Source organism: Culex quinquefasciatus, chromosome 2 (genome assembly GCF_015732765.1).
Source record: "Culex quinquefasciatus strain JHB chromosome 2, VPISU_Cqui_1.0_pri_paternal, whole genome shotgun sequence".
Lineage (NCBI taxonomy): Eukaryota > Metazoa > Arthropoda > Insecta > Diptera > Culicidae > Culex > Culex quinquefasciatus.
This window is the reverse complement of record NC_051862.1, coordinates 197,379,959-197,404,723: the sequence shown is the minus strand read 5'-3', so window position 1 is coordinate 197,404,723 and position 24,765 is coordinate 197,379,959. Positions and strand designations below refer to the sequence as shown.

The following is a 24,765-nucleotide window of genomic DNA, read 5'->3' as shown; positions in this document are numbered from 1 at the left end:
TTCACTCATTTTGGATGGACAAGATTGTTAAATCTTGCTTTGATATGAAATTCAATAAAATGAAGCAAAGCAGCGAAAACTATTTAGCTTTATTAGTCAAATATTAAAAAAAAAGCGGTTCAATAAATGAGAATACACCTGCCTTACATTTTGTTTCAAAATATATATATTATAATAGAGCCCATCCGTAAACCAGGTGGAATCTTTTAGGAAAATTAGAAGATTTTTTTTGCGTCAGGTTCAAATTTATTGAAATTGTTTTTAGTTTATTTAAATGATGTATAATGAAGCATACAAAGTGTGTAAGTGTGTAAGATTTTCAGAGTTATTTGAAAAAACATCACGTGTCGCGAAATTTGCGTGAAATTTGGTGTTTTGAAATTGAGGTCTCCGTGAAATTTGCAATTTTCGAGCGTGAAAAATCTCTAAGCCTACTTATCTCGATGTTGACAACCAGTACGTCGACTATATTAACAACTGGCGAAACTTGGTTGTACGATTAACTTTTATGAATTTGATTTTGCAAAAAACTGAAAATTCAACCAAAACAAAGCACCATGCGTCTCCATTAAAAAGGTTCATAACAAGCATTTTCTAAGGCGATGCTAGGATATTTTTAAAAAGTTCATCATTGAATAAAAATTGGTTTAATTTTAAAATCCTTTTTTTCCATTGAAAACCCTTCCCAGCACAAAACAACAAAATGATGACGATGACGACGACGAAGCATAAATCTCTTCCAAAGCTCTCTAGCTCCCGAGAGTTACTCAAGAGGTTCGCGAAACATTTCCTCCATCCACTTGACCAGGCCTCAAAAGTGCGACTTTTTACTCAGAAGTGCCACCGTGACTTGGTGGGTGGTCTGACGCTACTTGCAACAAGACTCTTTACACGGCTCGCCCAGCGGCAAACAAAATTGGATTAATTTTCTCTCCGGCAGTTTTGTGCACCCCCTGGGGAGAGGCAAAAGAAACCATATTTTTCGCGCAACCCAAAACCTATTATAACTTCTTGGTTGCGGTTTTTAGGGTAAGTGCACCGGTGTTGGGTCGCCTTTTTTAAAAAAAAAAAAGATTTTTAAAGTTGGGACAAAGTTGATCGTCTCAACTCAGAAAGCTACTTCCAATCGATTGAATATCGAGACAGAAGTAGCAGAATAAGGAAAAAATTGCTGCGAAAGCATCTCAAGCGAAAACGTGTCTACCCTCTCAAGTCGCAATTGTGGGTGAGTGTTAAATCGATTTTCTAGTTTTGCGAGGTTTTTGTTGAGTATTGATTTCAAGTTTGTAAGAGAAAAAAAACGCGCGGACGCGAGTACACGAGCTGAATGCTTGTGAAATGTTTAGAAATCATTTAAATGTAAGGTAATAGAAGGTTTAAAAAAATCGCGTATACACACAACAGTGCTTCGAGCTCCATGTTAAGAACCAAAAAATAGCACATATATTCCTCACAAATTTGAGAAAGCATCTGTGTTAACCACGTTCAACTTCGCGCAGGATGGTCGCTTAATCTGGTCGCGATAAAGAACGAACAAGAAGGGTGGAGGTCTTAATTTTCTTTTTCACATTTTTTTTTTATTTCGGTGCCTGGGCTGATTGACATTAAATTTTGTACCGGATCGAGCGATGAAGGGTTGGTGATTCGTCTTTTTTCTAAATATCTAATGCATGATTCTAACAAGTAAATATGTAAACCTAACTTTTTCATTCAACCGAGTAAAATTACCCCCTTTCAGAACTCTCAACCAAGGTCTCTCAACTGGGCACCACCTCCAAACTCCACCCAGCTTCCCCAAAACACTCGAATTTCCGCTTTTTCACACATATGTGACCACGGCCATGACATTTTTCAGCATATCGACACATATTGCTTCCGATGATTGTTCGACTATGCCCCAAACAAGCAATCTAAGCAAAACAAAAAAAAATGAAAAAAAAAATAAACTCATTTATAAGAAATAATTGTAAAGCTAAATTTAAGCCAGCCCATTTTGAGATCACAGCAGAATAATTAGAAGAAAAAAAGAAGAATCTAAAGAGTACATCCACTCTAACTGTATGTCACACAGCGACAATGTAAGACTGTTAAAAAGTCTTGTACAGAAAGGTTAAAGGACGAGGACAAGATAGAGTGCAGACTTTTAAGCACACGTACACGATAACACGAAAACACAAACACACTAACACAACTTCTTCCAGCTTACTCACGAGTTTAGTTTTTTTTAATTGAATGAAAAACAAAAATATTAAAGGATTAAGGAGATAGAGAAAGGCAAGATTTGTGTGTCAATTAAACACAATTTAATAAGAACAAAGTCAGCATCAGCAGGTTAAGCTTTAATATTCGCTGGAAGGCGTCACACATTTTTATGAATATAATAATTTCGATGGCATGTTTTATATACAGTTAAAAAAAAGATAGCTTAGATTGAACCCAGAAAAGATGTTTAGAAACCAGCTAAGCGAAAAGAATAAAACCTTTCAAAATATCTTAAATTTAAACTATCTAGCAAAACGTTACATTTATAAGGACGAGTGCTGCAAAAGAAAGAAAGAATTTATAGGAGCTACCACGCAGAGAAGGAGTGTTGTTTCAAGTTAGAACTTAGGACGAATAAAAAATCACAAATGTTATCACAAGACTTAAGGAAATCTCATTTTTTTTTTTTAAGAAAAAAAGCAAACAGCAACAACATTTAATGGACTTGTTATATATATGGCCCCAACTCCCCTTCCCCACACCCCCTTTTCCTGCTTGTATCCGAACAAGCACACGAATCTTGACATGCTATAAAGGTACCAAAGAAAAAAAAAACAAATCGATGCGATTTTTTATTACTCGTAAGTCACTGCCCACCGAAAAATCGTCCACAAACATTAGTATGAACATGCAACAAGTGGTTAACTCCCCCACCTCGAAACAGGATAGAAAAATCGGTGTTTGCTGTGTAAGTGCATTTTATTATGTTTTTTTTAAGCGTGTGATTCAATGTGAAGCGTTTTGATTTTTGATTTTTCGTTTTTTTTTTTTTTTTGCTGGAAAATACAAAGTGTTGTAATATCTAGAAAGTTCAACTGCACAGAGAAAGGGGAAACAGCATGAAATAATACTTATCCCAATGTAATGTTTCAACAATAAAAAAATACACTGAAAGAAAAAAATCTTGCGATCGTTATCGAAACAAAAAAACACATTTATTGCAGTTAGAGTTTAATCAAAAGATCAATATTTTACATGGAATAAAAGAGGAATTTCAAAACAAAAATCGACTGAAGAAGTATGAAAAAGTGGCAAAAAAATACAATTCAACGACCAACCTAGTTGAAGCATAGTTTGGTAAGAGTCGCTAATTTTTTTAAATTTATAAAACCATTTTTTTTTATTTAAATTTTTTTTTTATTTGAAAATCTATATCTGATTAAATTGAGCAATTTTAAAATAGGTAAATACAGTTAATTTAACTTAAATTTTGATATAATTTTTTAATTTTTACATTTCTGCATTCGAACTAATTTCTCAATTTTTACCTAATATATTCTGAATGATCGTGTTGAAATCTACCAACACAAAACATCTTGATTTACCCACTTTTTGGTTACATTCACTAAGTTTTCGTCATTATTAAAATTATTTCAAAATACATAGTAAGAAATTGCTTAATTTTTGGTTAAAATGTATGATGGTACAGTCCAGACTCAATTATCCAAAGCATCGATTATCCAAAACATCAATTATCCGCCATTTTGACCACCATCTTGGATTTACAAATTCTAAATCACTTCAGAGTAAAACTTTATAAAATCATAAATTAATCAATTACTAACTTATCACTCATCCATGTTTGGTTTCAGGATAATCACGTAACAGGCCCAAAAATGGTGCCAGAATTCTGAGATATGATTTTTGAAAAATAAAATTATCGGAATTCGGCACATTAATTGAACATAAAGCACCATGCGTCTCCAGCAAAATTAACTGGAAACTCATTTCGATGGAGAAGCATGATACTTTTAATTCGGTTGGAACAACGACACCCGCTATTTTTTTGTTTATTTATTTTTTTCAAAAAATTAAATCTCAGAATCCTGTTAATTGATATTCACATTTTGTTTTATATGTTACGTAAAATTTTCTTATAAATGATATAGAGGCAGGGGAGCAGAATGGTCCACCTAAATAAAATGTACCGAAAATCATGGAAAAACATACAAATTTATGAATCCAGTGTAGTAGGCTTATGCTTTGGAATGTTCCCTTCAATGTACTACTTGGTTGTATACTTGGTTGATGAAAATTTTTTACTTGAAACTATTTTCGAGCCTTTTAAAAAAAAGATTTTTTCAACTAACTTTCCAGGGTGCGGAGCAGGATGGACCACCCTGCGGGGCAGAATGGGCCACCTTAGAAAACAAGCCATTTCTTCTAATACAACGTTGAAGGGTGCTGAGAATTGACTCGAGGGACCTTTCCAATGTAGTTTCCATGAAATTTGTTCATTTTTATAAAATAGTAACTTAACAAAACAAAGATTTTTGAAAATAGTTTTATTATCTTGAAATAAGACACTATTTTTACAAATAAGCATCAAAATAATGAAAAAATCAACTAATGTTGCATTAAACGTGATTTGTGAATTCATATCTTTTGATTGTTTTTATAAGGCAGGATAAGGGTGGCCCATTCTGCCCCCAAATATATTTTTATTTTAGCACTTCCACCACCACTTTAATGATTTGAAGGCTCATGGTAACATTTTAAACATTGCACAAACTTTTTCAAACAATCTAACTTTCGAGAAAGCTTCTTTAAGAATCTCGAAATAAACAACATTTGCGTGGTTTTGTCAATAATTTACATTTTTGATCGTAATTAGAAAAATACAATGAATTCAAACATCGTTTTCGGTATGGTGATGTTTTTTGACGTCTTTTATAAGACCCTTGCCTTATAGGGAGTAATATGCACCCCCTGATTTTCTCGGTATTTGGAAGAATTTTCCGGGGAAAAAATCTTAGAAATTGGAAGCAAAACATTGCAAAACCATGCTGGAAAAAATTGAGCATCGCACTATAAAAACAGCTTAAGTTATTTGCAAAACTATAAAATGTTGTATTTTCATCTAATGATTTTTGGTCAATATAAAAAGCATTTATTGATATTGTAAGTGTTGAGGTATATAGTTTTTGCCATAATCTTCATTATTCTGTAGATAGATAAGTTCAAAAACATCAAAAAATGCATTTTTGATAAAATTTTCTGCAAAAAGCGTGGTCGGGACAAAATGCACCGCTGTGAAGCTCCTTTGTAAAAACAGCGGTGTCATCTAGTGGTGACTAGTGAAAACTCATTTTACCCGGTGCATTTTGCCCCAATGTTCCGGTGCATATTGCCCCGCATGGTTGTTTGAAATGAATCAAAAATGTTTTTAGAAATTTAATATTTTCGAGCAATTTTGTGGATTTTAAGACTTTTTTCACATGGATGACAAATAATAATAGTTGTTTTAGAACATCAAACAAAATTCTTCCACAGTAATGCGGTAATGGTTGAGAAATCATAGTTTTCCCTTAGGGAGTGCATATTACCCCCTCTCCCCCTAGTTAATCTAAATCCATTCTAAAGCTGAAATCCAAGGGTGGCCCATTCTGCCCCCCCCCCCCCCCCCCCTTTGCCCCTAAAAATGTTTTTAGCTGTGAGCTCTTCGGTCCCGAGACCTTCAAATCAGCAATCAATTTTTTTTAGATTTTTTGAAAAGTGTGGTTTTTGCTAAAAACGTGAAAAAAAGCAATTTTTTGAACAAAAAAAGCGGCAGAATTGATCTTTTAACTTATTTTTTAATATGTAGATTAAAACTTCGTATTACATAATGCTCTAATTGACAATATTCAGTTTAATTTTCGTTTTTTTTTTTTATAGTAAGGTTCGATCGCAAGGTTTTGTTTCATTTAAACAGTGAAATTTTTGCATCGGAAATGCTATTCTTTGTGTAATTGAAATCGTACTGAATGTATTTCTTAGGTATAATTTGGATTCTTTTTGTGTTGTCACTATGATTTTGTTGCTTATCAACTATCTTAAAAAAGGATATCGTTGTGCTGCCTTTGTTATGTGACATTGGTACTGTGTAATAATATTTTCATGTATGATTTTATTTTATTTTTTAAGTTTTTCACGTTTATTAAGCTGTTGAATGGTAAATACTGTAATCAATACAATACAATGTCAATTAAACCAAACCACCACGCAGAATGGTACCCCACCGAAGGCATCAATATTTCAGCTGTCGAACACTATTTCTTTAAAAATGTGCTCACCCAGGACGAAACAGGCACCAACTTATACCAAGTTGTCGACGTTGTGCTGCTAATTTTCCGCTTATTTCTACATTATGAATCCTAATTTTAATCCCCATCAAACGACGCCCACCACATTTAAGCTTCCAAATTTCTTCATTTCTTTCCCAAATTCACCATTTGTCTTAAAACAAAATAAAAAATCAACAGCTCAAAGTTAGCCACCCACGCAGAAATTTGAAGCCACCTATTCTTGCCTTCAGCTTTTTTCTAAAGAAACAAAAAAAAACTTAACTTCTCCTGTCTTCTCGTCTAGAGCTTGCAGATTTCATCGAAAAATAAAATAAAAAGCTTCAAACATTCCAACCACTTCTTGCTATTGTTGCCCTCGGCTCCCCTTGAAGCGATCGATAGTAGCTAACCGCAACGATGAAAAACAGAGCGCGCGCGATTCAACGCTTCCCTTTTATTTCCATTTTCACCACCTAAAGTGTTTTCGATACAAAAGATGAAAACCCTTCTCTTACATGACACCACTTATTTGCCGCTATTCTTTCCCTTTTTTCCAATTTGTTTACCTCGAATAAAAGCACCCTCGATCCATTTGCTTCCGAGATAAATTTTCTCTCAAACATGCAGCAGTCTCGAGAAAAAGCTTGGGTAGGAAAAACAGTTTAGAGTTATTAAAAATGGTATCGAAATGGCGGAAGAATTTTCCTTCTCACCCTTAACTCCCCTAACGTAGTTTATATTTACAGAGGATGTACAGCAGGATATCACCACAAACATCGTCAGTCCAGTCCAGCATCGCAAACGGAGAGAGGACATCAGATATCGAGATTCAACGGTGGAAAGTTCAACCTTGAACTCAAAAACTTTTAGACTGAGAACAAGGCTTAAGGCGTATAATCACTATATTGAGTAAAAATTATGTCAATGATTTTAATTTATTGTGTCGGGATTTGCTTTATTCTTGTTAATAATATCACAGCCTTCAAAATGAATTGCTTTACAGTACAGACTCGATTAAAAAAAAGATTTTGGGCGGGATTCGATTATCCGAAGTGTCATATATATAAGGATAATCGAATCCCGCCCAAAATCTTTTTTTTTTTTGATTTTCTTACTTTTAACATAAAATTCGAGTTCTGCGACTCGATTTTAGTCGAAATTTCATGGTTGATTGACTATTAATTTAAAAAAAAAACGCCGCTATTTTAGCCAACATCTTGGATTTAAAATTCTAAATCACTTTTGAGAAATTAAGGGGCCATACTTAAGCAAAGCTCGACAATCAAAAATAAGATATCGAAAAAAAAATATTTTGTGATCCAAAGTTTCGATTCGATCGATCCTAAAGAACTGTATGCAAAACCCCCGATAGTTTGACACCGATTGTTGCTGACTGTTTAGTGTATTTGTCTCGAAATTTGGTAGAACTTTGTAGCTGGGGTCCCTAATTATAATAGAAAATGGAAACAGTAAACGAGCATGATTGAGTGGCAAAACGGCTTCTGACTAAAATTTCCTTTTTGCAATTCCGTCGTGAAACTACTTACTTTTCCTGTCATTCTTGAACGACGAAATAGCCACGAAACACTTTTCAGCACTTGTTTCGAAAAGTAACACTTTTCAACATTTTTTTTGATTCAAACGATTTGACAAAAAAATGAAAATTGGACATAAAATTTCACTCAGTGTGTGTTTTTTGGAATTGCAAAAAATGTTGTATGGAACTCGTTGCAAAACTTGATAAATGTACGACTCGTGCCGAAAAAATCTTCTTTTTGCAACTTGTTGCATAAACTACTATTAGCCAATTGTCGCAATTGCAGAATGTGTCGAAATAGCACGATCTGATCGGAACATTTCATACAAAGAGCGTTGCACCAACTGGCACGATCAAGACGATTTTATTTAAATTGAATTGTTTAAGCCGGCTTACAGTGGGCAAAACCGGGTGAAAAAACGGACCTTTTGATGCCGTCAGTTTCTGCCTGTCAAAAGTATCATTTTTAATGTAAAAAATTACGAGGAATCGATTAGTGGTACTCTCATTAGCGGCAAATGACGGGAAGTGGTCCATTTTACCCCATTTTGCCTTTTTAGGGTGTTTTTCTCGAATATCTTCAACTGCCGTAGTTTGCCGCACTTCAAAAGTATCTTTTTTATGTAAAAAATCACGAGAAACCGTTTGGTGATACTCTCAATATTAATATAACATTAATTAAATGTTATTTTATGCAGAAAATCACGAGGAATCGATTAAGAACACTCTAAATTGCGGCAAATGGCGACAAGGGCCCATTTTACCCCATTTACTTGAGATGTTTTCGTAAATATCTTGAACGTACTGTACATTCTGCAGTAACATTCTTGTAAACTGTATTGGAAATCACGACACGTTTAATATATTGACTAAAACACATGAAATGGGCAAAATAGGCCCTTGTCTCCATTTGTCGCAATTTAGAGTGTTCTCAATCGATTCCTCGTGATTTCTGCATAAAATAACATTCATTTAAAATTTGGAAAACCACGGCAATTCAAGATATTAAAGAAAATACATAGAATGCGGTAAATGGGGCAAAAAGAGCCTTTGCCATCGTTTTCCGTTTATGAGAACACCACCAATCAATTCCTCGTGATTTTCTACATAAAATAATATACGTCAAAACTGTAAGAAGTAATGTAATTTCAAGGTATTTTCTAAAAACACATTAGAAATGGGTTAAATGGGGCGAAATTGGCCCTTGCCGTCATTTGCCACCAATGAGAGTGTCACCAATCGATTTCTCGTGATTTTTTACATAAAATAGTATACTTTCAAAGTGTAAAAACAACGGCAATTAAAGATATTGCAGAAAAACACATAAAATGGGCTAACTGGGCCAAAATGGGCCCTTGCTGTCATTTGACGCCAATGAAAATGTCACAAATCGATTCCTCACGATTTTCTACATAAAATAACATAATTTAAAACTGTAGGAAACTACAGTAATTCAAGATATTAATGAAAAACACATAAGTAAGAGGTAAATGGGGCAAAATGGGCCCTTGCCGTCATTTGCCGCTATTGAGAGTATCACCAAACGGTTTCTCGTGATTTTTTACATAAAATAAGATACTTAAGATACTTAAGATAACTACGGCAGTTGAAGATCATTCGAGAAAAACACCCTAAAAAAGGCAAAATGGAGTAAAATGGACCACTTGCCGTCATTTGTCGCTAATGAGAGTACCACCAATCGATTCCTCGTAATTTTTTACATTAAAAATGTTACTTTTGACAGGCAGAAACTGACGGCATCAAAAGATCCGTTTTTTCACCCGTTTTTGCCCACTGTGCGGCTTTTTAATAAATTTTAAAATGATAAAATTTGACTGCTCCTTTTTTTTTGTTTCTCTCTCAAAAAGTCTAGCCTAACGTATGAAACTTTAAAATGCCAATTTTTTGACCACCTTTTGTTATTTCGGCCGAGGCACCCCCACACATTTTTTTTCGAATCATGCTGTTTTCGTAAGGAATTGCTATACACTCAAACCCACTGTTGTCAAACGATCGGGGTAACTTTTTAGTTTGACACCCCTTTTACACGGAGTTCACACTCACTGCCAAACTTTTGTTTTGATAGTGTTCGTAAGCGCCGTGTAAAAAGTGACAGTTCGTCACTTTTTAGTATGCCTTTGACCAACCAACGGGGTACAAAATAAAAAGTGTCAAACGAAAAAGTGACCATCCACCGGGGGTTGAGTGTATAATTGTATTGCTGTAATTTTTGAGTTGTGTTTTTTTTTTTTACTTTTTTTACTCAAAATATCTCTAAATTCAAAAAAAAAATCAAAGCTTTTAAAATTTAAATATTCGTAAATTATTTGTTTTCTGTTATAAATATTTTCGGATAATCGAATCACCAAAAAAATGTTTTTCGCTGTCTTATTTTTAATTGTCGAGCTTTAGTATGACCTCCAAACTACTCTAAGATTGTTTATAATTTTTAAATCCAAGATGACGGCCAAAATGGCGGTGATGAAGTATTAAAAAAATGAATACCTCAGTTTAATACGCAACTAACCATTCAAATTTGACTAAAATGGATTCACAGAACTCAAATTTGATGCTAAGTAAAAAAAATTAAAAAAAACAAAAAGCATTTGTTTTTTTGTTCGTGATTCGATTATCCGAAGTCCCTTACAAACCTTCGGATAATCGAACTTCAGATAATCGAAACTTCGGATAATCGAGTCTGGACTGTATAGACAAAAAAGTTTTTTGGGAGAATAAAAGTTTTCGCGGAGCCCAAACATGCTTAATATGCAATTTAGTTTTTTTTTTTCAGTTCTATTCTATTTTAAATGTAATTGTAATTTTATTGAAACGATATCCTGTTAGTTTACACTGATATATCAGGGCTTTCCATTAATTCCAGAGCAACATTTGAAAGGGGCGGTACGACATTGCTCTTACGGCCTTTCATTACACGCGTTTAAATGGGACGAAAGGCCGTAAGAGCAATGTCGTACCGCCCCTTTCAAATGTTGCTCCAGAATTAAAATTTTTAAGTCTGTTGAAAAAAAAATACGTCCGTGATTTTTCGGACCAATTTTGACAGGAGGGTGAAATATATTTGCAACGCCCTTATGAGTTTTTTTGAGTGTTTAGACCTTTCTTGAATTGTTTGATATTTTTCAGACATCTTGAATCGTTTTCCATTTTTTTTTTGTTGATTTGTTTTTTGAATTTTGTATTCTTAATTTATGATATAATATTCTTGAACTTTTTTATCAATTTAAAAATACATATTTTTTATTAATTTTCTTTAGTTTTAATTTGATTTCTTCGTTCATCATGAAAAGAAATCTTTATTTGACACTGGAGGAAACCTGGCAAAGTGAAATTCCGATAAACTAGGAGCAAAGATGCGATCGTTACAGTATCCGCGGTAAGCTAGACGTCGGGTGCAAACTTGATTTGCCCAAGCTGTGGAGACTTATAATTTCATTTTTTTTTTTTATCACGTAGACTGCCCCTGAACGCATAAATGACCCATATGCATTTTCAACGTTTTTTTTTTTCTAAGACCTCTTAGGAAGCGTGGGGTAAAAAATAAAGGCTTTCTTTCAACATTAAATTCATCTGCTCATCCAATGATTAACACTTTTATTACAAATCGTTTTCCGAAACATAATTTGTACGCCGCAAGTAACCAAAAATGTAAACAAATGAGGCAAAAAATATATTAAACTTACCCGTGATTGGCAGCCTCATCAACTTCACTCGATTGACATGTTGGCCGGATTGCTACTGTTCAGGTGGGACACTTCTAAGCTCACATCGGACGCGTTCATGTGGTAGGACGTCGCCATCAGTTCCGCTTCGTCCTCATCTTCGTACATTTTCTTCATTCGCTGCTTGTAGCTGAAATGGAACAAAGCGACTTTATCAAATCTGGTCGACAAACAAAACACTCGAACAAACATCTGACTGTCCGGGTTGTTCTCCTGGTTGCGGCACTTTTCCAGCTTCTTCTCCAGCTGGCGCACCTTGTCCTTCTGGGGCAGCTCGATGGTGCGCACCATCGACCGTATCCGCTTGACCGCCTCGATCAGCACCGGCAGCTTGTCCTCGGCCGCCCCGAACAGCGACTCGGTGACGTAGCTGTCCAGGTTCTCCTGCTCCTTGCTGGCCGCGTGCAGAACCGCCGCCAGGGCGATCTGCGAGGGGGCGTATATCAGGATGGCGTTCGTAAGGAAGGTTTTGTCTATGAAATCCTCGATTCCAGGGCGCAGCCGATCCGGGTTGTTCATATGGCAGCGGGTCTGAAATTGATTTTGATGTTGTTTGACTAATGTGAAGGACAACTTATGCGGAATCTACCTTAATATCTATCAGAAATCCCTCGACTGGCCGGAATGGATTGTGTATGGTGAGGTAATAGTTCAGCTCCTGCATCAGTAGCAGTTCGTTCGACAGAATGATATCCATGGCCTTGCTGCGGTCACCCTTGATGTTGGCCACGAATTGATTGATCGACACGTTGAATTCTTCCACCTTGCAGGACAGGTAAACGCACGTGGCTCTGCAAACATAATTTTATTAGTTATTTTTCTCTGTTAAGGAATCCCCTAAAACATATTACAGGATCTCCTTCGGGTGATAGTCCATCGCAGAGTTGTTGAGGTAGAACCGCTTGAAGTAGTGAAAGGCGGTTCCAACGACGTACTTTGGCATCGGAGGCTCGAACCGCTTGCAGAACTCTTTTAGCTGCAGCTCGTACTGCTTCAGCAGAAGTCGCTCCTCGTCGGCGGACAGAAAGAAGGCCGCCTTTTGCTCCTCCTGAATTTGTTCGTTAATTCTAGACACAAAATGTGTTTCTCTTATTACAAATACTCACACTCATTGCGGCACCATGCCGCGCGATAAAGTTGTAATTTTGCAGCAGCCGGCGCTCCTGCAGTTCCTGCTCGGTTTTGAACGACCAGAACTTTTTCTGGGAACTTTGGGGGTACATTTTGGCTAAATATTGTTAGGAACTCAACAATCAAACCGGCCTCAACCAAAAACGCAGCTGCAACAGCAAGCAGCCGTCGATTTGTTTTGACGTTTGTCCTCATTTTTTGAACACAAACATACGTACACTCAAAACATTTTTGGCTAATTTAATTTCGATAAAAATTTGCGTAACCATGCAGTGTAACAACGACTGAACAAAGTTTTGTGTCACACTACATAAATGTCGCGCAACACCAGACAGATAACCGAAACAACATCTCATCGCACAGTGAAGCAGGTAACAAAATTTTGTTCACATTTCTTTTTCTTAAATTTCACTTTTAAAACGTCAGGGTGGATTACCATCAGCTTATTTGGTAAAATTAATTTTTTGAGGTCAACGTTGACAGAATCCTCATCAAAAAATGTCTTTTGAAACTCACATAGAAACATGCAAAAAAAAACTTCAAAAAAAAAAATTTCTTGGCTCCCTAGCAAAGGTTGACATCAGATTGGTTCCAGCGCGTGTGATTGTGCTTGAGCTTGAGATTCTTGGGGAAAAAATCAAAATATTTAAAACCCATAATTTTAAAAAATATGGCTTTCAAAATTGAAAAATTTAAAAATAAAAAAAAACAGGAATTTTAAATTCATAAAAAAATACCTAAGGTCTTCAATAAGGCTTTCTAGGCCCAGTGAAAAAAAATATAATTTAACTCAAAAATGACGAACTACTCGTCACAGTGTATTGATGCAAACAATGATCGAGCTGTAGCTGTCACAGCCCTGCGAAGTATGTTGGCTGACATATCGGGCAGTCAGTCACATAAACCAGCTAGAAGTCGCTTGACAAAAAAATGTGGCTAGAAAGAGATAGGAAACCTGATGCAAACAAACGTCCAGCTGTCATGTAAACATACTTTGAATGTGTTGGTAAATTTCTGACTAGAAAGCCTTATTCTTTCAACTCCAAAATTCCAGAGTTTTTTTTAATAGGTCCTATAAACATATGAAACACAGTAGCTTATAGGATCTCTGAAAAAAAAACTTTGGAATCCTGGAATTTTTAAATTCTTATTTTTTACTAGCATAAGGCTAGTATGCAGATCGGAAGGAAAGGGGTCAAGAAACAGCTTTACGAACAGCAGAACAAAGGAGAGGGAGCGATTTCTTGGGGCTTTTCTTAACCCTCTCTGACTTGCTTACGCTGCCGCTGCTGCCCATTTGATTTTTTTCTTGACCGGTTCCTTCCGAAGTGCGTACACTCAACCCCCGGTGGTTGGTCACTTTTTCGTTTGACACTTTTTTAGTTTGTACCTCGTTGGTTGGTCAAATTCAAACTAAAAAGTGTCGAACTGTCACTTTTTACACGGCGCTCACGCACATTATCTAAACAAACGTTTGGTAGTGTGTGTGAACTCCGTGTAAAAGGGGTGTCAAACTAAAAAGTGACCCCGTTCGTTTGACAACAGTTGGTGTCAAACCATCGGGGTTTGAGTGTATACCGCTATAAGGCTTTCTAGGCCCAGTGAAAAAAAATATAATTTAACTCAAAAATGACGAACTACTCGTCACAGTGTCTTGATGCAAACAATGATCGAGCTGTAGCTGTCACAGCCCTGCGAAGTATGTTGGCTGACATATCGGGCAGTCAGTCACATAAACCAGCTAGAAGTCGCTTGACAAAAAAATGTGGCTAGAAAGAGATAGGAAACCTGATGCAAACAAACGTCCAGCTGTCATGTAAACATACTTTGAATGTGTTGGTAAATTTCTGACTAGAAAGCCTTATAGAGCTTTATGACGTTTCGCGTACGCACACTAGCGCACCATTTGATTTTGCTGGCCGGACAAAATTTAACCTCACTTTTTTTTCGTGTACGTACACGCAATACATGCGCACGTAAATAACTCTATAGAGGGCAATACAGTTTTGCTTGTGGTATAACAAAAGACACAGCTGATTTTGACAGACGAGTTTCTCTACTCCATTTGCCTATGTCTGCGTGTAAATTTTGTTATAAAAAACACACTCTCGTGGTGGATATCTCTATTTTAACTCAATTTTGAGGAAATTTTGTGGAAGTTTATTGTGGTTATTCTGTTCAATGACTACCCGCATAGTCATGAACTATATAACTACTTTATGACAAATAGTTACTCAACTATTTATCAAATGGTCTCTACTATTCATTAAATTGTAACCCAACTATATATGTACGATATATCAAACCATTAATTCCATTCCCAAAATAGTTTTGGTCGATTTTACTATATGAGAAATTAGTTGTTAGGCAGAAAACTATATGAGGTTTTCATACATATGTAAATATTTTTATAAACTTGGATTTTACGTCAAATAGTCATTGCCCAAAAAATTGACTATTCCCTATAAAGTTTCTGAAAAACTACTTTACCGACACTACTTTGCCGACACTTTAAAAAAGACCGCAAAAATGAACCCTACAATTGTTATGATAACTACTTCGGATATAATCAAATTTGATTTTTAAGTTCTATCGATAGTTGGTGAATGTTTACCGCCATTATATGTGATGTTATTTACGTTGCTGCCGAACTGCTGCCGCCTTATTCGATTGATCTATATCTGTTGGTGGCTTTTCAGTGGTTTTGGTGACATGTTGTTTTAGAAGGGAGCAAGCTCGGGGGCAAGTATTTTTCGATAAGTCCAAGTAGTCCAAACAATTGACTCATTTTATAATGAACAGTAATAGTCCACCATGTAGTACACATATTTTTGGTGTATGGTAAGAACAGCATGCCTACTTTTTCTGGAATAGTGAAAGTCAATTTCATGAGCCCTCGTAACATTTTTCTTCTTTTGGGAGTTTTCTGATAATCTGAGGAAAAGTGGGTGTGTTGAAGGTTCTCTATCATCCAGAGGAATCGACTGTGATCAATTTACTTGATAAAAGTTGAAATTTTGTACCAATCGTTTAACATATAGTTGGATTATATAACAAACTGTAATTGTACTCCATACTGTTGAAATATTGTTTGAACTATTTGGACTTATAGAAATTTTTAATTCAAAATAGTATGGTGTATAGTAATTTTACTTCATGTAAGTTGACAAATTATTTGGATTATACAAACTTATCGAAAAAATGTGGCCGCCATCAATTGTGTTCTACTATAGCATTTATAGTAGGTTTTTAGTTCTTACAGGTTCTGACTATAAAAATCTAAAATCTGTGGAATTTTGCTATATTGTTCTCAATAAAGTTGATAAATTGTTTGAACTATTTGGACTTGTACATTTTTTCGTTGAGTCACGTTGTCTAAACAATCCGAACTGTTTAGTGTAAGGTTATTGTACCCCAAATATTTCAAAAATAGTTAGAATCATTAGATTTACTTCAATAAAAACCTCATCATTTGACGATCAGTTTCGTTATGGTTTTGTATAGTGCCGTAACTATATGATAATGGTTAAGTATGTGGTAACTACATCTCTTTTAGTAGTAATATAGTTTGGACTATTCCCCCGATGGTTTTTGATTATGCGGGTAGTCCCTCTCTAACGTGCACAGCACATGTCAACTTGGAGAGCTGTCAAAACGCGAAAAAACGAAAAATCGCGACGAAAAGTTATTGTAGGAGGACGTCTTTCTCCTCGCTGCAGACGAATCCAAATTAATTAATAATTCCTCGTACCGCGTCTGCATTGGGTTGAAGAAATGGTCCGCAAGAAATCGTGGTAATCGTGGTGAGCGCGTCCCCCAAAAGTAGCTGCCAACCTCGGAACTACCCACTCGGCTCAATTCGTCAGCAGCCTTCGTCGATTTGTTTGTTTTATTTTCTCGTAAGGTCACGGATTTGGGAAAAAAGGTTTTTGGATGGCTGCAACGACCTGAGTGTCTTGCGAGTGGAGGGGGAGGGCCTTCTTTATTCCAAGGTGGTGAAACGAAAAAGTGAAATCTCGTCCGCCTAGCGGGTTGAGGTTCGGCCGGATTTTCCGGGAGTTCTGCTGCAATAACCAGCTGGTCTCCGTCTTGGAATGTCCATCATGTACGGAAATCGAGAAGCAGTTCGGGTTAAGGTCAAGGTAGGTTTGATGGGGTTTATTGACTGGGAAATGGGTTGTGATTGATGTTTTCTTTTCAGAAATGTGAGAAGAATGTCCCACCAGAAACCCGCAAGTTCAGCGTCGATCCACAAATCACCAGCCTGGAGGTTCTGTACTCGATTCTGGCGAAGGCTTTTGATCTAAAGACAGACTTTGGAATAAGCTATAAGTCGGCGGACGCCAACGGGCTGGAGAGTTATCTGGTCGTTCTATCGGATTGGGATCTGGACGCGGCCTTTTTGCGAGCTCACAATCAATCGATCGCAACGAAGAGCGAACCCTGTCTGAATCTACGCGTGGACATTAAACCCTTCTCGGAAACTTCGGAATGGGATGGAGCGGGTGGTTCCGGGGGGATTACGCGCGAGTTGGTTTCGCTGCAGCAGTCTATCGGAGCCGGCCAAAAGTACGTCCAGACCAAGCTGCCCGGGCTGATCATGAACCAGATGGAGAAGACGTTTTCGCTGGTGCAGCGAGCGCTCAACCTGACGGAGGACCCGTTGATGACGCAAGCGATTCGGCCGCCACTGGCGGATGTCGAGTTTCGAACGTTTTGCGACTCGGTTGGGCAGATTGTCGAGCCGGAGCAATTGCGGAAGGTGATCTATTTGGGTGGGATCGATCCCAGCTTGCGACGGGTCATCTGGAAGCACATTTTGAACGTGTATCCGGACGGGATGACGGGTCGCGAGCGGATGGACTACATGAAGCGGAAGTCGGGTGAGTTTGCCTGCCTCATTGGTTTTGATTTGTTGACCACTTAAGAACAACCTCAAATTATTCACGCGCCATTGAACACCACTCCAAACATTGCGTTCTTTTTAAAAGCTGTCCTTTCTCTTTCCTCGTGTTCAAGGTGAATACTACAAGTTGCGTGACGTGTGGCGCACGGCCGTCCAGCAGGGCAACATCGTCGGAGAACTGGCCTACGTGACAAGCATGGTGCGGAAGGACGTCCTTCGAACTGATCGGTTGCATCCGTTCTACGCCGGCAGCGACGACAACCAGAACATTGCGTCTCTCTTCAATGTCCTCACGACGTACGCCTTGAACCACCCGCAGGTCAGTTATTGTCAGGGTATGTCCGATATTGCCTCACCTCTGCTAGTTACGATGGCGGACGAGGCGCAAGCTTACATCTGCTTCTGCGCCATCATGACTCGGCTGAGCTGCAACTTTATGCTGGACGGAATCGCCATGACCCTCAAGTTCAACCACCTGTCCGAAGCGCTCCAGTACTACGATCCAGATTTCTACGCGTACTTGAAGATGCACCAGGCGGACGACCTGCTCTTTTGCTACCGCTGGCTGCTGCTCGAGATGAAGCGAGAGTTTGCCTTCGAAGACTCGCTGCGAATGCTGGAAGTCCTGTGGAGTTCACTTCCACCAGCAGCCCCCAAGACGGAACTCGCCCTGTTCGAAAAGGAGTACGAACCTCCTCCGGTGGTCGAACCGCAACCGACGAGTCCCTCTCAGGTCGTTCTACGAACACCTCGCGAAAACGCTTACACCAAGGTTTGCGCGCTGCGACGCCAAAGCTCAGCCCTCTCGCTGGGTTGCTCAATCCCGGTCAGTATTCACGGTGCCCCAGGCAAGCTGGAAACCACCAAGCGACTCAACCTCAGCCTGGACGAAAACATCACCCGCGAAAGTCTCTACACCAACGCCCGGACCTTCTCCAAGACGCACCAAAGTTTGGACGAAGCGAAATCCGCGCTCGTCAAGCAGCGCAAAATCGCGCGCAGTGTTGGTGATGACGACATTCTCGAGGGTCACATCGGCCAGGAAGAGCTGGAAAGCGGTGACGACAACGTTTTCGCCGATGGGACGTGCGCCAAACTGCCCGTCACACCCGGGAAGAACCCCTTTTTGGATAGTTCTTCCGAGTCAACGACACCGGTGGAACCGACGACGATGGTGGCCCCACCGGAACCGACTACGTTTGCGTACGAAGAACCAACCGTACCGGAAGAGCCGGTTCAAACTGTGGCGACTGTGGAGCCGGATCCACCATCGTTGCCGACCAGTGCCGCAAGTAGTACACGAAATTCACCGGTCGTAAGCCGGAGCAAGAGTTTGTTTTCCTCCGGGACCGGGAATTTGCTTGCGCGGCAGCTCAGTCAGCGGAAGAACCTCGCCGGCAGCGGAGGACACTTTAAAGACTTGAAGGAAAAGTTGGTGGCCAGCAAAAAGGGCATCTTTGCCTCGTTGGACAAGCAGGAAATTGAAGGAGCGGCGTCGGGACCGGGAGATGATCGGAAGCCTAAGCTGGTGAAGAATTTTAACGAGTTTTTGAGCTTTGCCGCGATGAACCGAAGTCGAATTAGTGACCGGCTGAACAACAAACGAATCCCGTCGTCGCTGGACTCTACCGGAAGCACCGCTACGATCACCACCGGGTCGTCAATTACCATCGATGACGAGTCGACGGACACGATCGACTACGACGAGTTGAAGCGCAAACCAATGATCAAACTGACCAAGTCGTCATTCGATGATTCGGATTCGTCCAGCATCGGCGTGCCGGACTCGGCGACGGCCGTTTCCCGCTCCAGCGACAACAGCAGCTTCATCGTGGACGATAGTTCCGTCTCCGTGTCCCCGGTGCATCACCCACTGCCCGAAATGGACGTGGAAAAGCCAGAAGACGAGGACGAAGAAAAACCAAACTTTCAGCCGCAACTTCAGGACGGCAGCAGTCCGGACGATTCGCAGGAATACTTCCCCATGACGACGTCGATGACCCGCGAGCTGCGCTTGGAGCTGGAAAACCTCGATCGACACGTGTTCGGCACGGACTTTCACAACCAGCAGCGGTTCTACACGTTGAGTGGCTGCATCGAGCTGGACACGCCACCGGAGAGTAACGACTCGATCAAAAGTCAGGTGCAGGCGCGCCCCATTCGATACCGCAAGCTGAACTACAACGGAGCGATCGACTCGATGGAGATTCAGCGTGCGGATGAAATTCTAGATTTGAGAGAAGCGAGCGGTCCTGCTGGAACCGCCGGAACGGGAGACATCGTACGGTATCGTGACAAGACCAGACCTCTGAGCAGTGAAATGGACGTGGACAGAAACAGCAAACGGATCAGTACTTCCAGTGCCAACGCGGACGTCTTCGTTTGGGAGAATCCTCTGCATCAGTGCGAAAGTCCCGGCGAGCTGTCCCAAGCGAAACAACCCACAACGATGATCGAACGGACGGCCACCACGCCCGATGAACATCCCGAGCTTGAATATGATGGCGAAATAATCGTTGAATCAGCCACCGGAAAGAAATCCGTAACACCAATCCGACTGGTCCGACGAACGGGCGATCAATCCGTCACAAACTCCAACCGCAACTCGATGATCCTCCCGGACTCGGACTCGGACGACTCGATCGGGCTACGATCGCCAGCGATCAACTTCAAGTTCCACCCAAACAACCCCTTCTTCGACGCAAACTCCTCGGAACCAATCCGCGTTCCAGCCACGCTGGCAACCCGCCTCCATCCCGAAACCAGTCTGGACATTCCAATCCCAACCAACATGACCGGCTCCAGCAACTCCTTCGAGGAAGCTTCCGAAGCGTCCAAAGTCGATCTGGCCATCCAGCAACCGTCGGCCAACACCCCACCCAACAATCCGGAGTACTCCGAGTCGATCAAGATCGCGGGCGTGCTCCCGCCACCGCACGAGTTCGGCGGCGGAAACCCCTTCCTCATGTTCCTCTGCCTGACGATTCTCCTGCAGCACCGCGACTACGTCATGAAGATGGGCATGGACTACAACGAGATGGCGATGCACTTTGACAAGATGGTGCGGAAGCACAACGTGGTGCGCGTCCTTAACCAGGCCCGCCAGATGTACGCCGAGTATCGGCGGATGTTCCAGCAGCAGTTGCACCAGCAGCAGCAGAAAGGGCATGCCGGAGGAAGTGCCAGCATGAGCAGCAGCATGTACGGGAACTTGGGAGGAATGGGGACGACGACGGGGGCGCCTGGGGTGACGGTTGGAGGAGCCGCGGCACATCCCCGCCGGAACACGACCAGTGGGCTGACGTTTACGGCTTAAATCGAGTGGTAAGTAAGCAGATTGAAGGGTGAGATTTTCGGTGAGACCCATGTTATGCATGCAGTTTTTTAAAAGTTTTGCAAAACTCTGGCAACCCTGTCGGGAGATGTCGGCACATAAATTGACTTCATGTTACTTTTGAAGGGGAGTTTTTACAAAGTTGGCGTTTGGAGCTATTTGAATTAACTTTTAAATTTCCGTTTTTAATTTATCCATTCAGAAATTTTGAAAAGTTTTCAGATCTTTAAGATCGCACTTTGCGATAAAACTGAAGGCGTTCAAGATAAGTTTTTCAAGTCTCTTTTTTTTATTTTTACATTTTGAATTTTCAAATTTATATATGTTTTGATTTTCCATTTTCAAATTTCATTAGTTGAAGAATTAAAAAATTCATGGATTAAAAAATTTAAAAACCTAAACATTCAAAATTCTCAAATAATAGATTAAAAAATTCTGAAACTCAAAAATACAAGAAAAATTATTCAAAACTTCAAAAATAAAAAATTAAATTAGCATTACATTTAAATTAAATAAAAAGAATTAAAAATAAACTTTAAAATGTTCTAAAATTTGAAAAATTAAACAAAAAATATTTTACTTTATCTTTATTTTGGAGTTTTGAGATTTAAATATAACACATCTAAATTTAAATTTCAAAACTCCAAAATAAAAACAATTTTTTTTTTTGTTTCATTTTGCAATTTTTTGAATTATTAAATATATGTTTTTTTTTTTATTCAAGAATTTTGAAATTTAGATTTTATAATTTTTTACTTTTTAAACTCTTGAACTCTTTAATTTTTGGAACTTTTTAATTTCTATTTATTTTCAATTTATGAACTTCGGATTTTTTTTTCAACTCTAAAATTTTGAAGCTTTTAATTTTTAAATATTCTTTCTCGAACTAGGAATTTTGCAATTTTAGAATTCTGTAAATTTTTGATTTCGAAATTTCTTAGTTTTACATTTTGTTTGTACATTTCAACATTTCTGCATTGTACATTTCTGAAATTCTGATTCTTTTATTTTTTTTTTGCCAGAAAATTCAATGTTTAGTGTTATGGCTTTTCCCTCTATTTCATTCAAATCTGAGCAAAAACAAAATCCATGCTTCTGATTTTCGAAATTTTAAGTTTCGGGGCTCAAAATCCAAATTGTTTGATTTTTTCATCAAAACATATTTCGATAAAACACCGCACGAAAAAACAAAAAAACATCAAAAGCCACTTTCGCTTCATCCATAAAATACGTCACGCTAAAATCAGCCAAAATGCTGGAGAATGCCTTATGGTACGTTCGTTTGAAGAGCCGGTGCGGCACTGAGTGCCACACTTGTCGGTGCCAGTTTTGGTTCAATCGAACGTCATTTGTCAGTGCGCGTGGAACTCGCATGAAACTGAAAAAATATCGAGTGCGGCACTAGAGTTTCAGCACGGACGAACGGACATGACACGGGGCTTCAAAAAGTGAAGCCGGTTTTCTTTTACTTCTTCTTGGCGCAAACCTGCGCAAGCGAGATCGCTTGTGTCAAAATCAACGCGCCACGTGGTTTCAAACGTAAACAAAGCCAGCTGATGTTGCAAATTCATGGGCACTTTTTGAAATGGTCGTATGAAATTTACATTAAAAATACAATTTTTATTAATTTTTCGGAAATTCTAGTAAAAAAGATGAATTACCTAGAGTCTTAAAGACAAACTTAATGCCAATAAACTGTTTCTAGTACCATACAAATGCTGAATTTTTTAATTAATTATTTCATAAGACATTTTGAGAAATCCTGTGTAATCGCTCGATGCTACTTCGACAACTTAAATGTAGATGGTGCTAGTGATAGTTTGCTTCAGAAATTTGAAGAAAATTTGTTCCTGGTGTCATGTCCGTTCGTCCGTGGTTTCAGTTCCAATATGGCGGCGAAACTCGTGCGGAACTAGCGCGAGTTTCTTTAGAGAAACGCTTTGACAGCTCTAAGTGCGGCACTCAGTGGGGAACTAGCCATCAAACGAACGAACCATTAGATGGATTAACGCTGAGCATTCTCGTGTCATTATTGACAATTGAAGTTCGCCCATGACATTTTCATTGAAACATCACAAACATTAAAGCGGCCAGGCCTACTGCTTAAAGTTAACCGCAGAGATGATTCTTTGAAATGGATTAAATATTCAGGTCTAAGTTTAATGTTATCTTTGCAGATTGTTGTAGAACATGGGACTTACCGCGAAACAATAAATTCGTTGGTGCTTGATGTGGTAGACAAGCGTCAAATTTATACTAAAACAGCAAAACTAGAATGTAACTGTGATGGTTCGGGGATGACCTAAAATAATTTTATTTATTTTTACGTTTACTTAAATACTCGTTTTTAACTGTTACAGTAAATTTTCCTTTCTTGATAATTTCCAAAGATTTGTTTAAACAACTATTTATATTTAAACTGCAGCTCTTTCGTGATACTTTACGGACTGATTTTAGTTTACCTCATTAAAAAACGAATTAAGTTTATTTCAAGTTGATTTCCTCTCCTGCATTTTGTGAAATAAATTAAGACATGAAAATAGATTGACCATTCTTACTGTTGCAAAATAATCGAATTAGTCGTAAGCAGTAAATACACCATGCAAAAAGTCAATAAAATTTCAACCCAACAGGATATGGCTATAAAAGCTATATAACAATTGCCTATACATAGATTACAGCATAGTTGGAGACATATATATTTACGTGAAAGGGGTTAGCTTTTGCAGCGTTTGAAATTCACGATTGCTCTGTTTCAAATTGGCACAAAGCTTGTTCCTTTCAACACATTACCTGTTAATCAGTCTAATATCTCCCCCGATTTACAAGGACTTATAGATAGAGAGAGAGAGAAAGAGAGTAAGTGTGGAACCACGGAACGCTATTTAACCTGAATGGAGAGAGTAGGATTTATATTTTTAGGCGATTTTATTTGTCCAAGACCAGTTTTTGTCGCACTTTGCCAGTGCGTTGTAAATTTAGCTAAGGTGTGAAGTAAAAATGAAATCATTGCGCCAATCGACAATGGCAAACATAGGATAGCAGAGCAAAACACAATCGGAGCTTAACTAACTTCTTTCAGTTTAAGGCGTTTCTTAAACGTATACTATGGCACCTTCTTTCGGGCTTGTTCATTCCTAGTCCTTCGCAACTCGTGCGTCGGACAGCACTATTTACTTTCGCCTGTACAAGTTTCTCTGAGTAAACTAAAGATGCAAATTCAAATTAAAAATAACCAGAAAAAATAGCACAAATAGAAGAGAAATACATTTGACATTCTGCGCTTACGGTAAGTGAATGCCGAAAACAAAATATTTAAAAACTACGTAATTTAAGCGAATCAAAGTGATTTTAAAACGAGAAAAAATATTTATTCACAAAACAGATAACAAATCACAACAAGTTTAAAAAAAATGCACCATTGGCTTGGCTTCACTGCTTAGAATTAAAGTTAACGAATATTGAGATTTCATTTCCAAATCTTCCTTCACTCGATGTGCTCCCTTCCTTTAAATTGCACACACTAAGCCCCTAGCTTGAGTTTCAAAGTTTCTAAGCAATATAAATCTATCAACCAACAAATGATCAAAATTAACGTTAACAAACGGCGCGGTTCGAAAGTTGAAATCAACAACAAAGAAGAAGAAAAAAAAACATTCCGAACAATGACGATGGAAAATATTTGACTGAAGTAATTTTTTGAGTAGAAGTGTTCTACTAATTCACCGTACTTAGTTTGGGAAACCATCACGAGAAAAAAATAATGACAAATTAAATAAAATCTAGAACGTACTGGGAATAAATAAAAA

The 24,765-nt window shown here is 38.6% G+C and overlaps 2 protein-coding genes across 2 annotated transcripts; one reads left to right on the top strand and one right to left on the bottom strand.

The window, feature by feature from the left end:
• Positions 1–11,440: 11,440 nt before the first annotated feature.
• Positions 11,441–12,898, bottom strand: LOC6036454 (cyclin-H). The gene is made up of 5 exons (XM_001846452.2): positions 12,692–12,898; positions 12,437–12,633; positions 12,175–12,376; positions 11,776–12,116; positions 11,441–11,715 (listed from the first exon to the last, which is right to left on the bottom strand). Exons 1-5 carry the CDS (start codon positions 12,806–12,808, stop codon positions 11,571–11,573), a joined length of 1,002 nt encoding a protein of 333 aa, XP_001846504.2. The 5' UTR covers positions 12,809–12,898; the 3' UTR covers positions 11,441–11,570.
• Positions 12,899–16,365: 3,467 nt separating this feature from the next.
• On the top strand, positions 16,366–24,717 carry LOC6036456. The gene is made up of 4 exons (XM_038253146.1): positions 16,366–16,858; positions 16,918–17,599; positions 17,736–20,946; positions 23,134–24,717. Exons 1-3 carry the CDS (start codon positions 16,811–16,813, stop codon positions 20,936–20,938), a joined length of 3,933 nt encoding a protein of 1,310 aa, XP_038109074.1. The 5' UTR covers positions 16,366–16,810; the 3' UTR covers positions 20,939–20,946; positions 23,134–24,717.
• The last annotated feature ends 48 nt before the right edge of the window (positions 24,718–24,765 follow it).

Bases quoted from the DNA above. Each gene is read 5' to 3' on its own strand.
- LOC6036456 (XM_038253146.1), top strand. From the start codon at position 16,811: ATGTCCATCATGTACGGAAATCGAGAAGCAGTTCGGGTTAAGGTCAAG. The intron at 16,859-16,917 runs GTAGGTTTGATG...TTTTCTTTTCAG, and splicing joins CAGTTCGGGTTAAGGTCAAG to AAATGTGAGAAGAATGTCCC. The intron at 17,600-17,735 runs GTGAGTTTGCCT...CTCGTGTTCAAG, and splicing joins CTACATGAAGCGGAAGTCGG to GTGAATACTACAAGTTGCGT.
- LOC6036454 (XM_001846452.2), bottom strand. From the start codon at position 12,808: ATGTACCCCCAAAGTTCCCAGAAAAAGTTCTGGTCGTTCAAAACCGAG. The intron at 12,377-12,436 runs GTAATATGTTTT...TTATGTTTGCAG, and splicing joins TATCACCCGAAGGAGATCCT to AGCCACGTGCGTTTACCTGT. The intron at 12,117-12,174 runs GTAGATTCCGCA...AATCAATTTCAG, and splicing joins GATTTCTGATAGATATTAAG to ACCCGCTGCCATATGAACAA.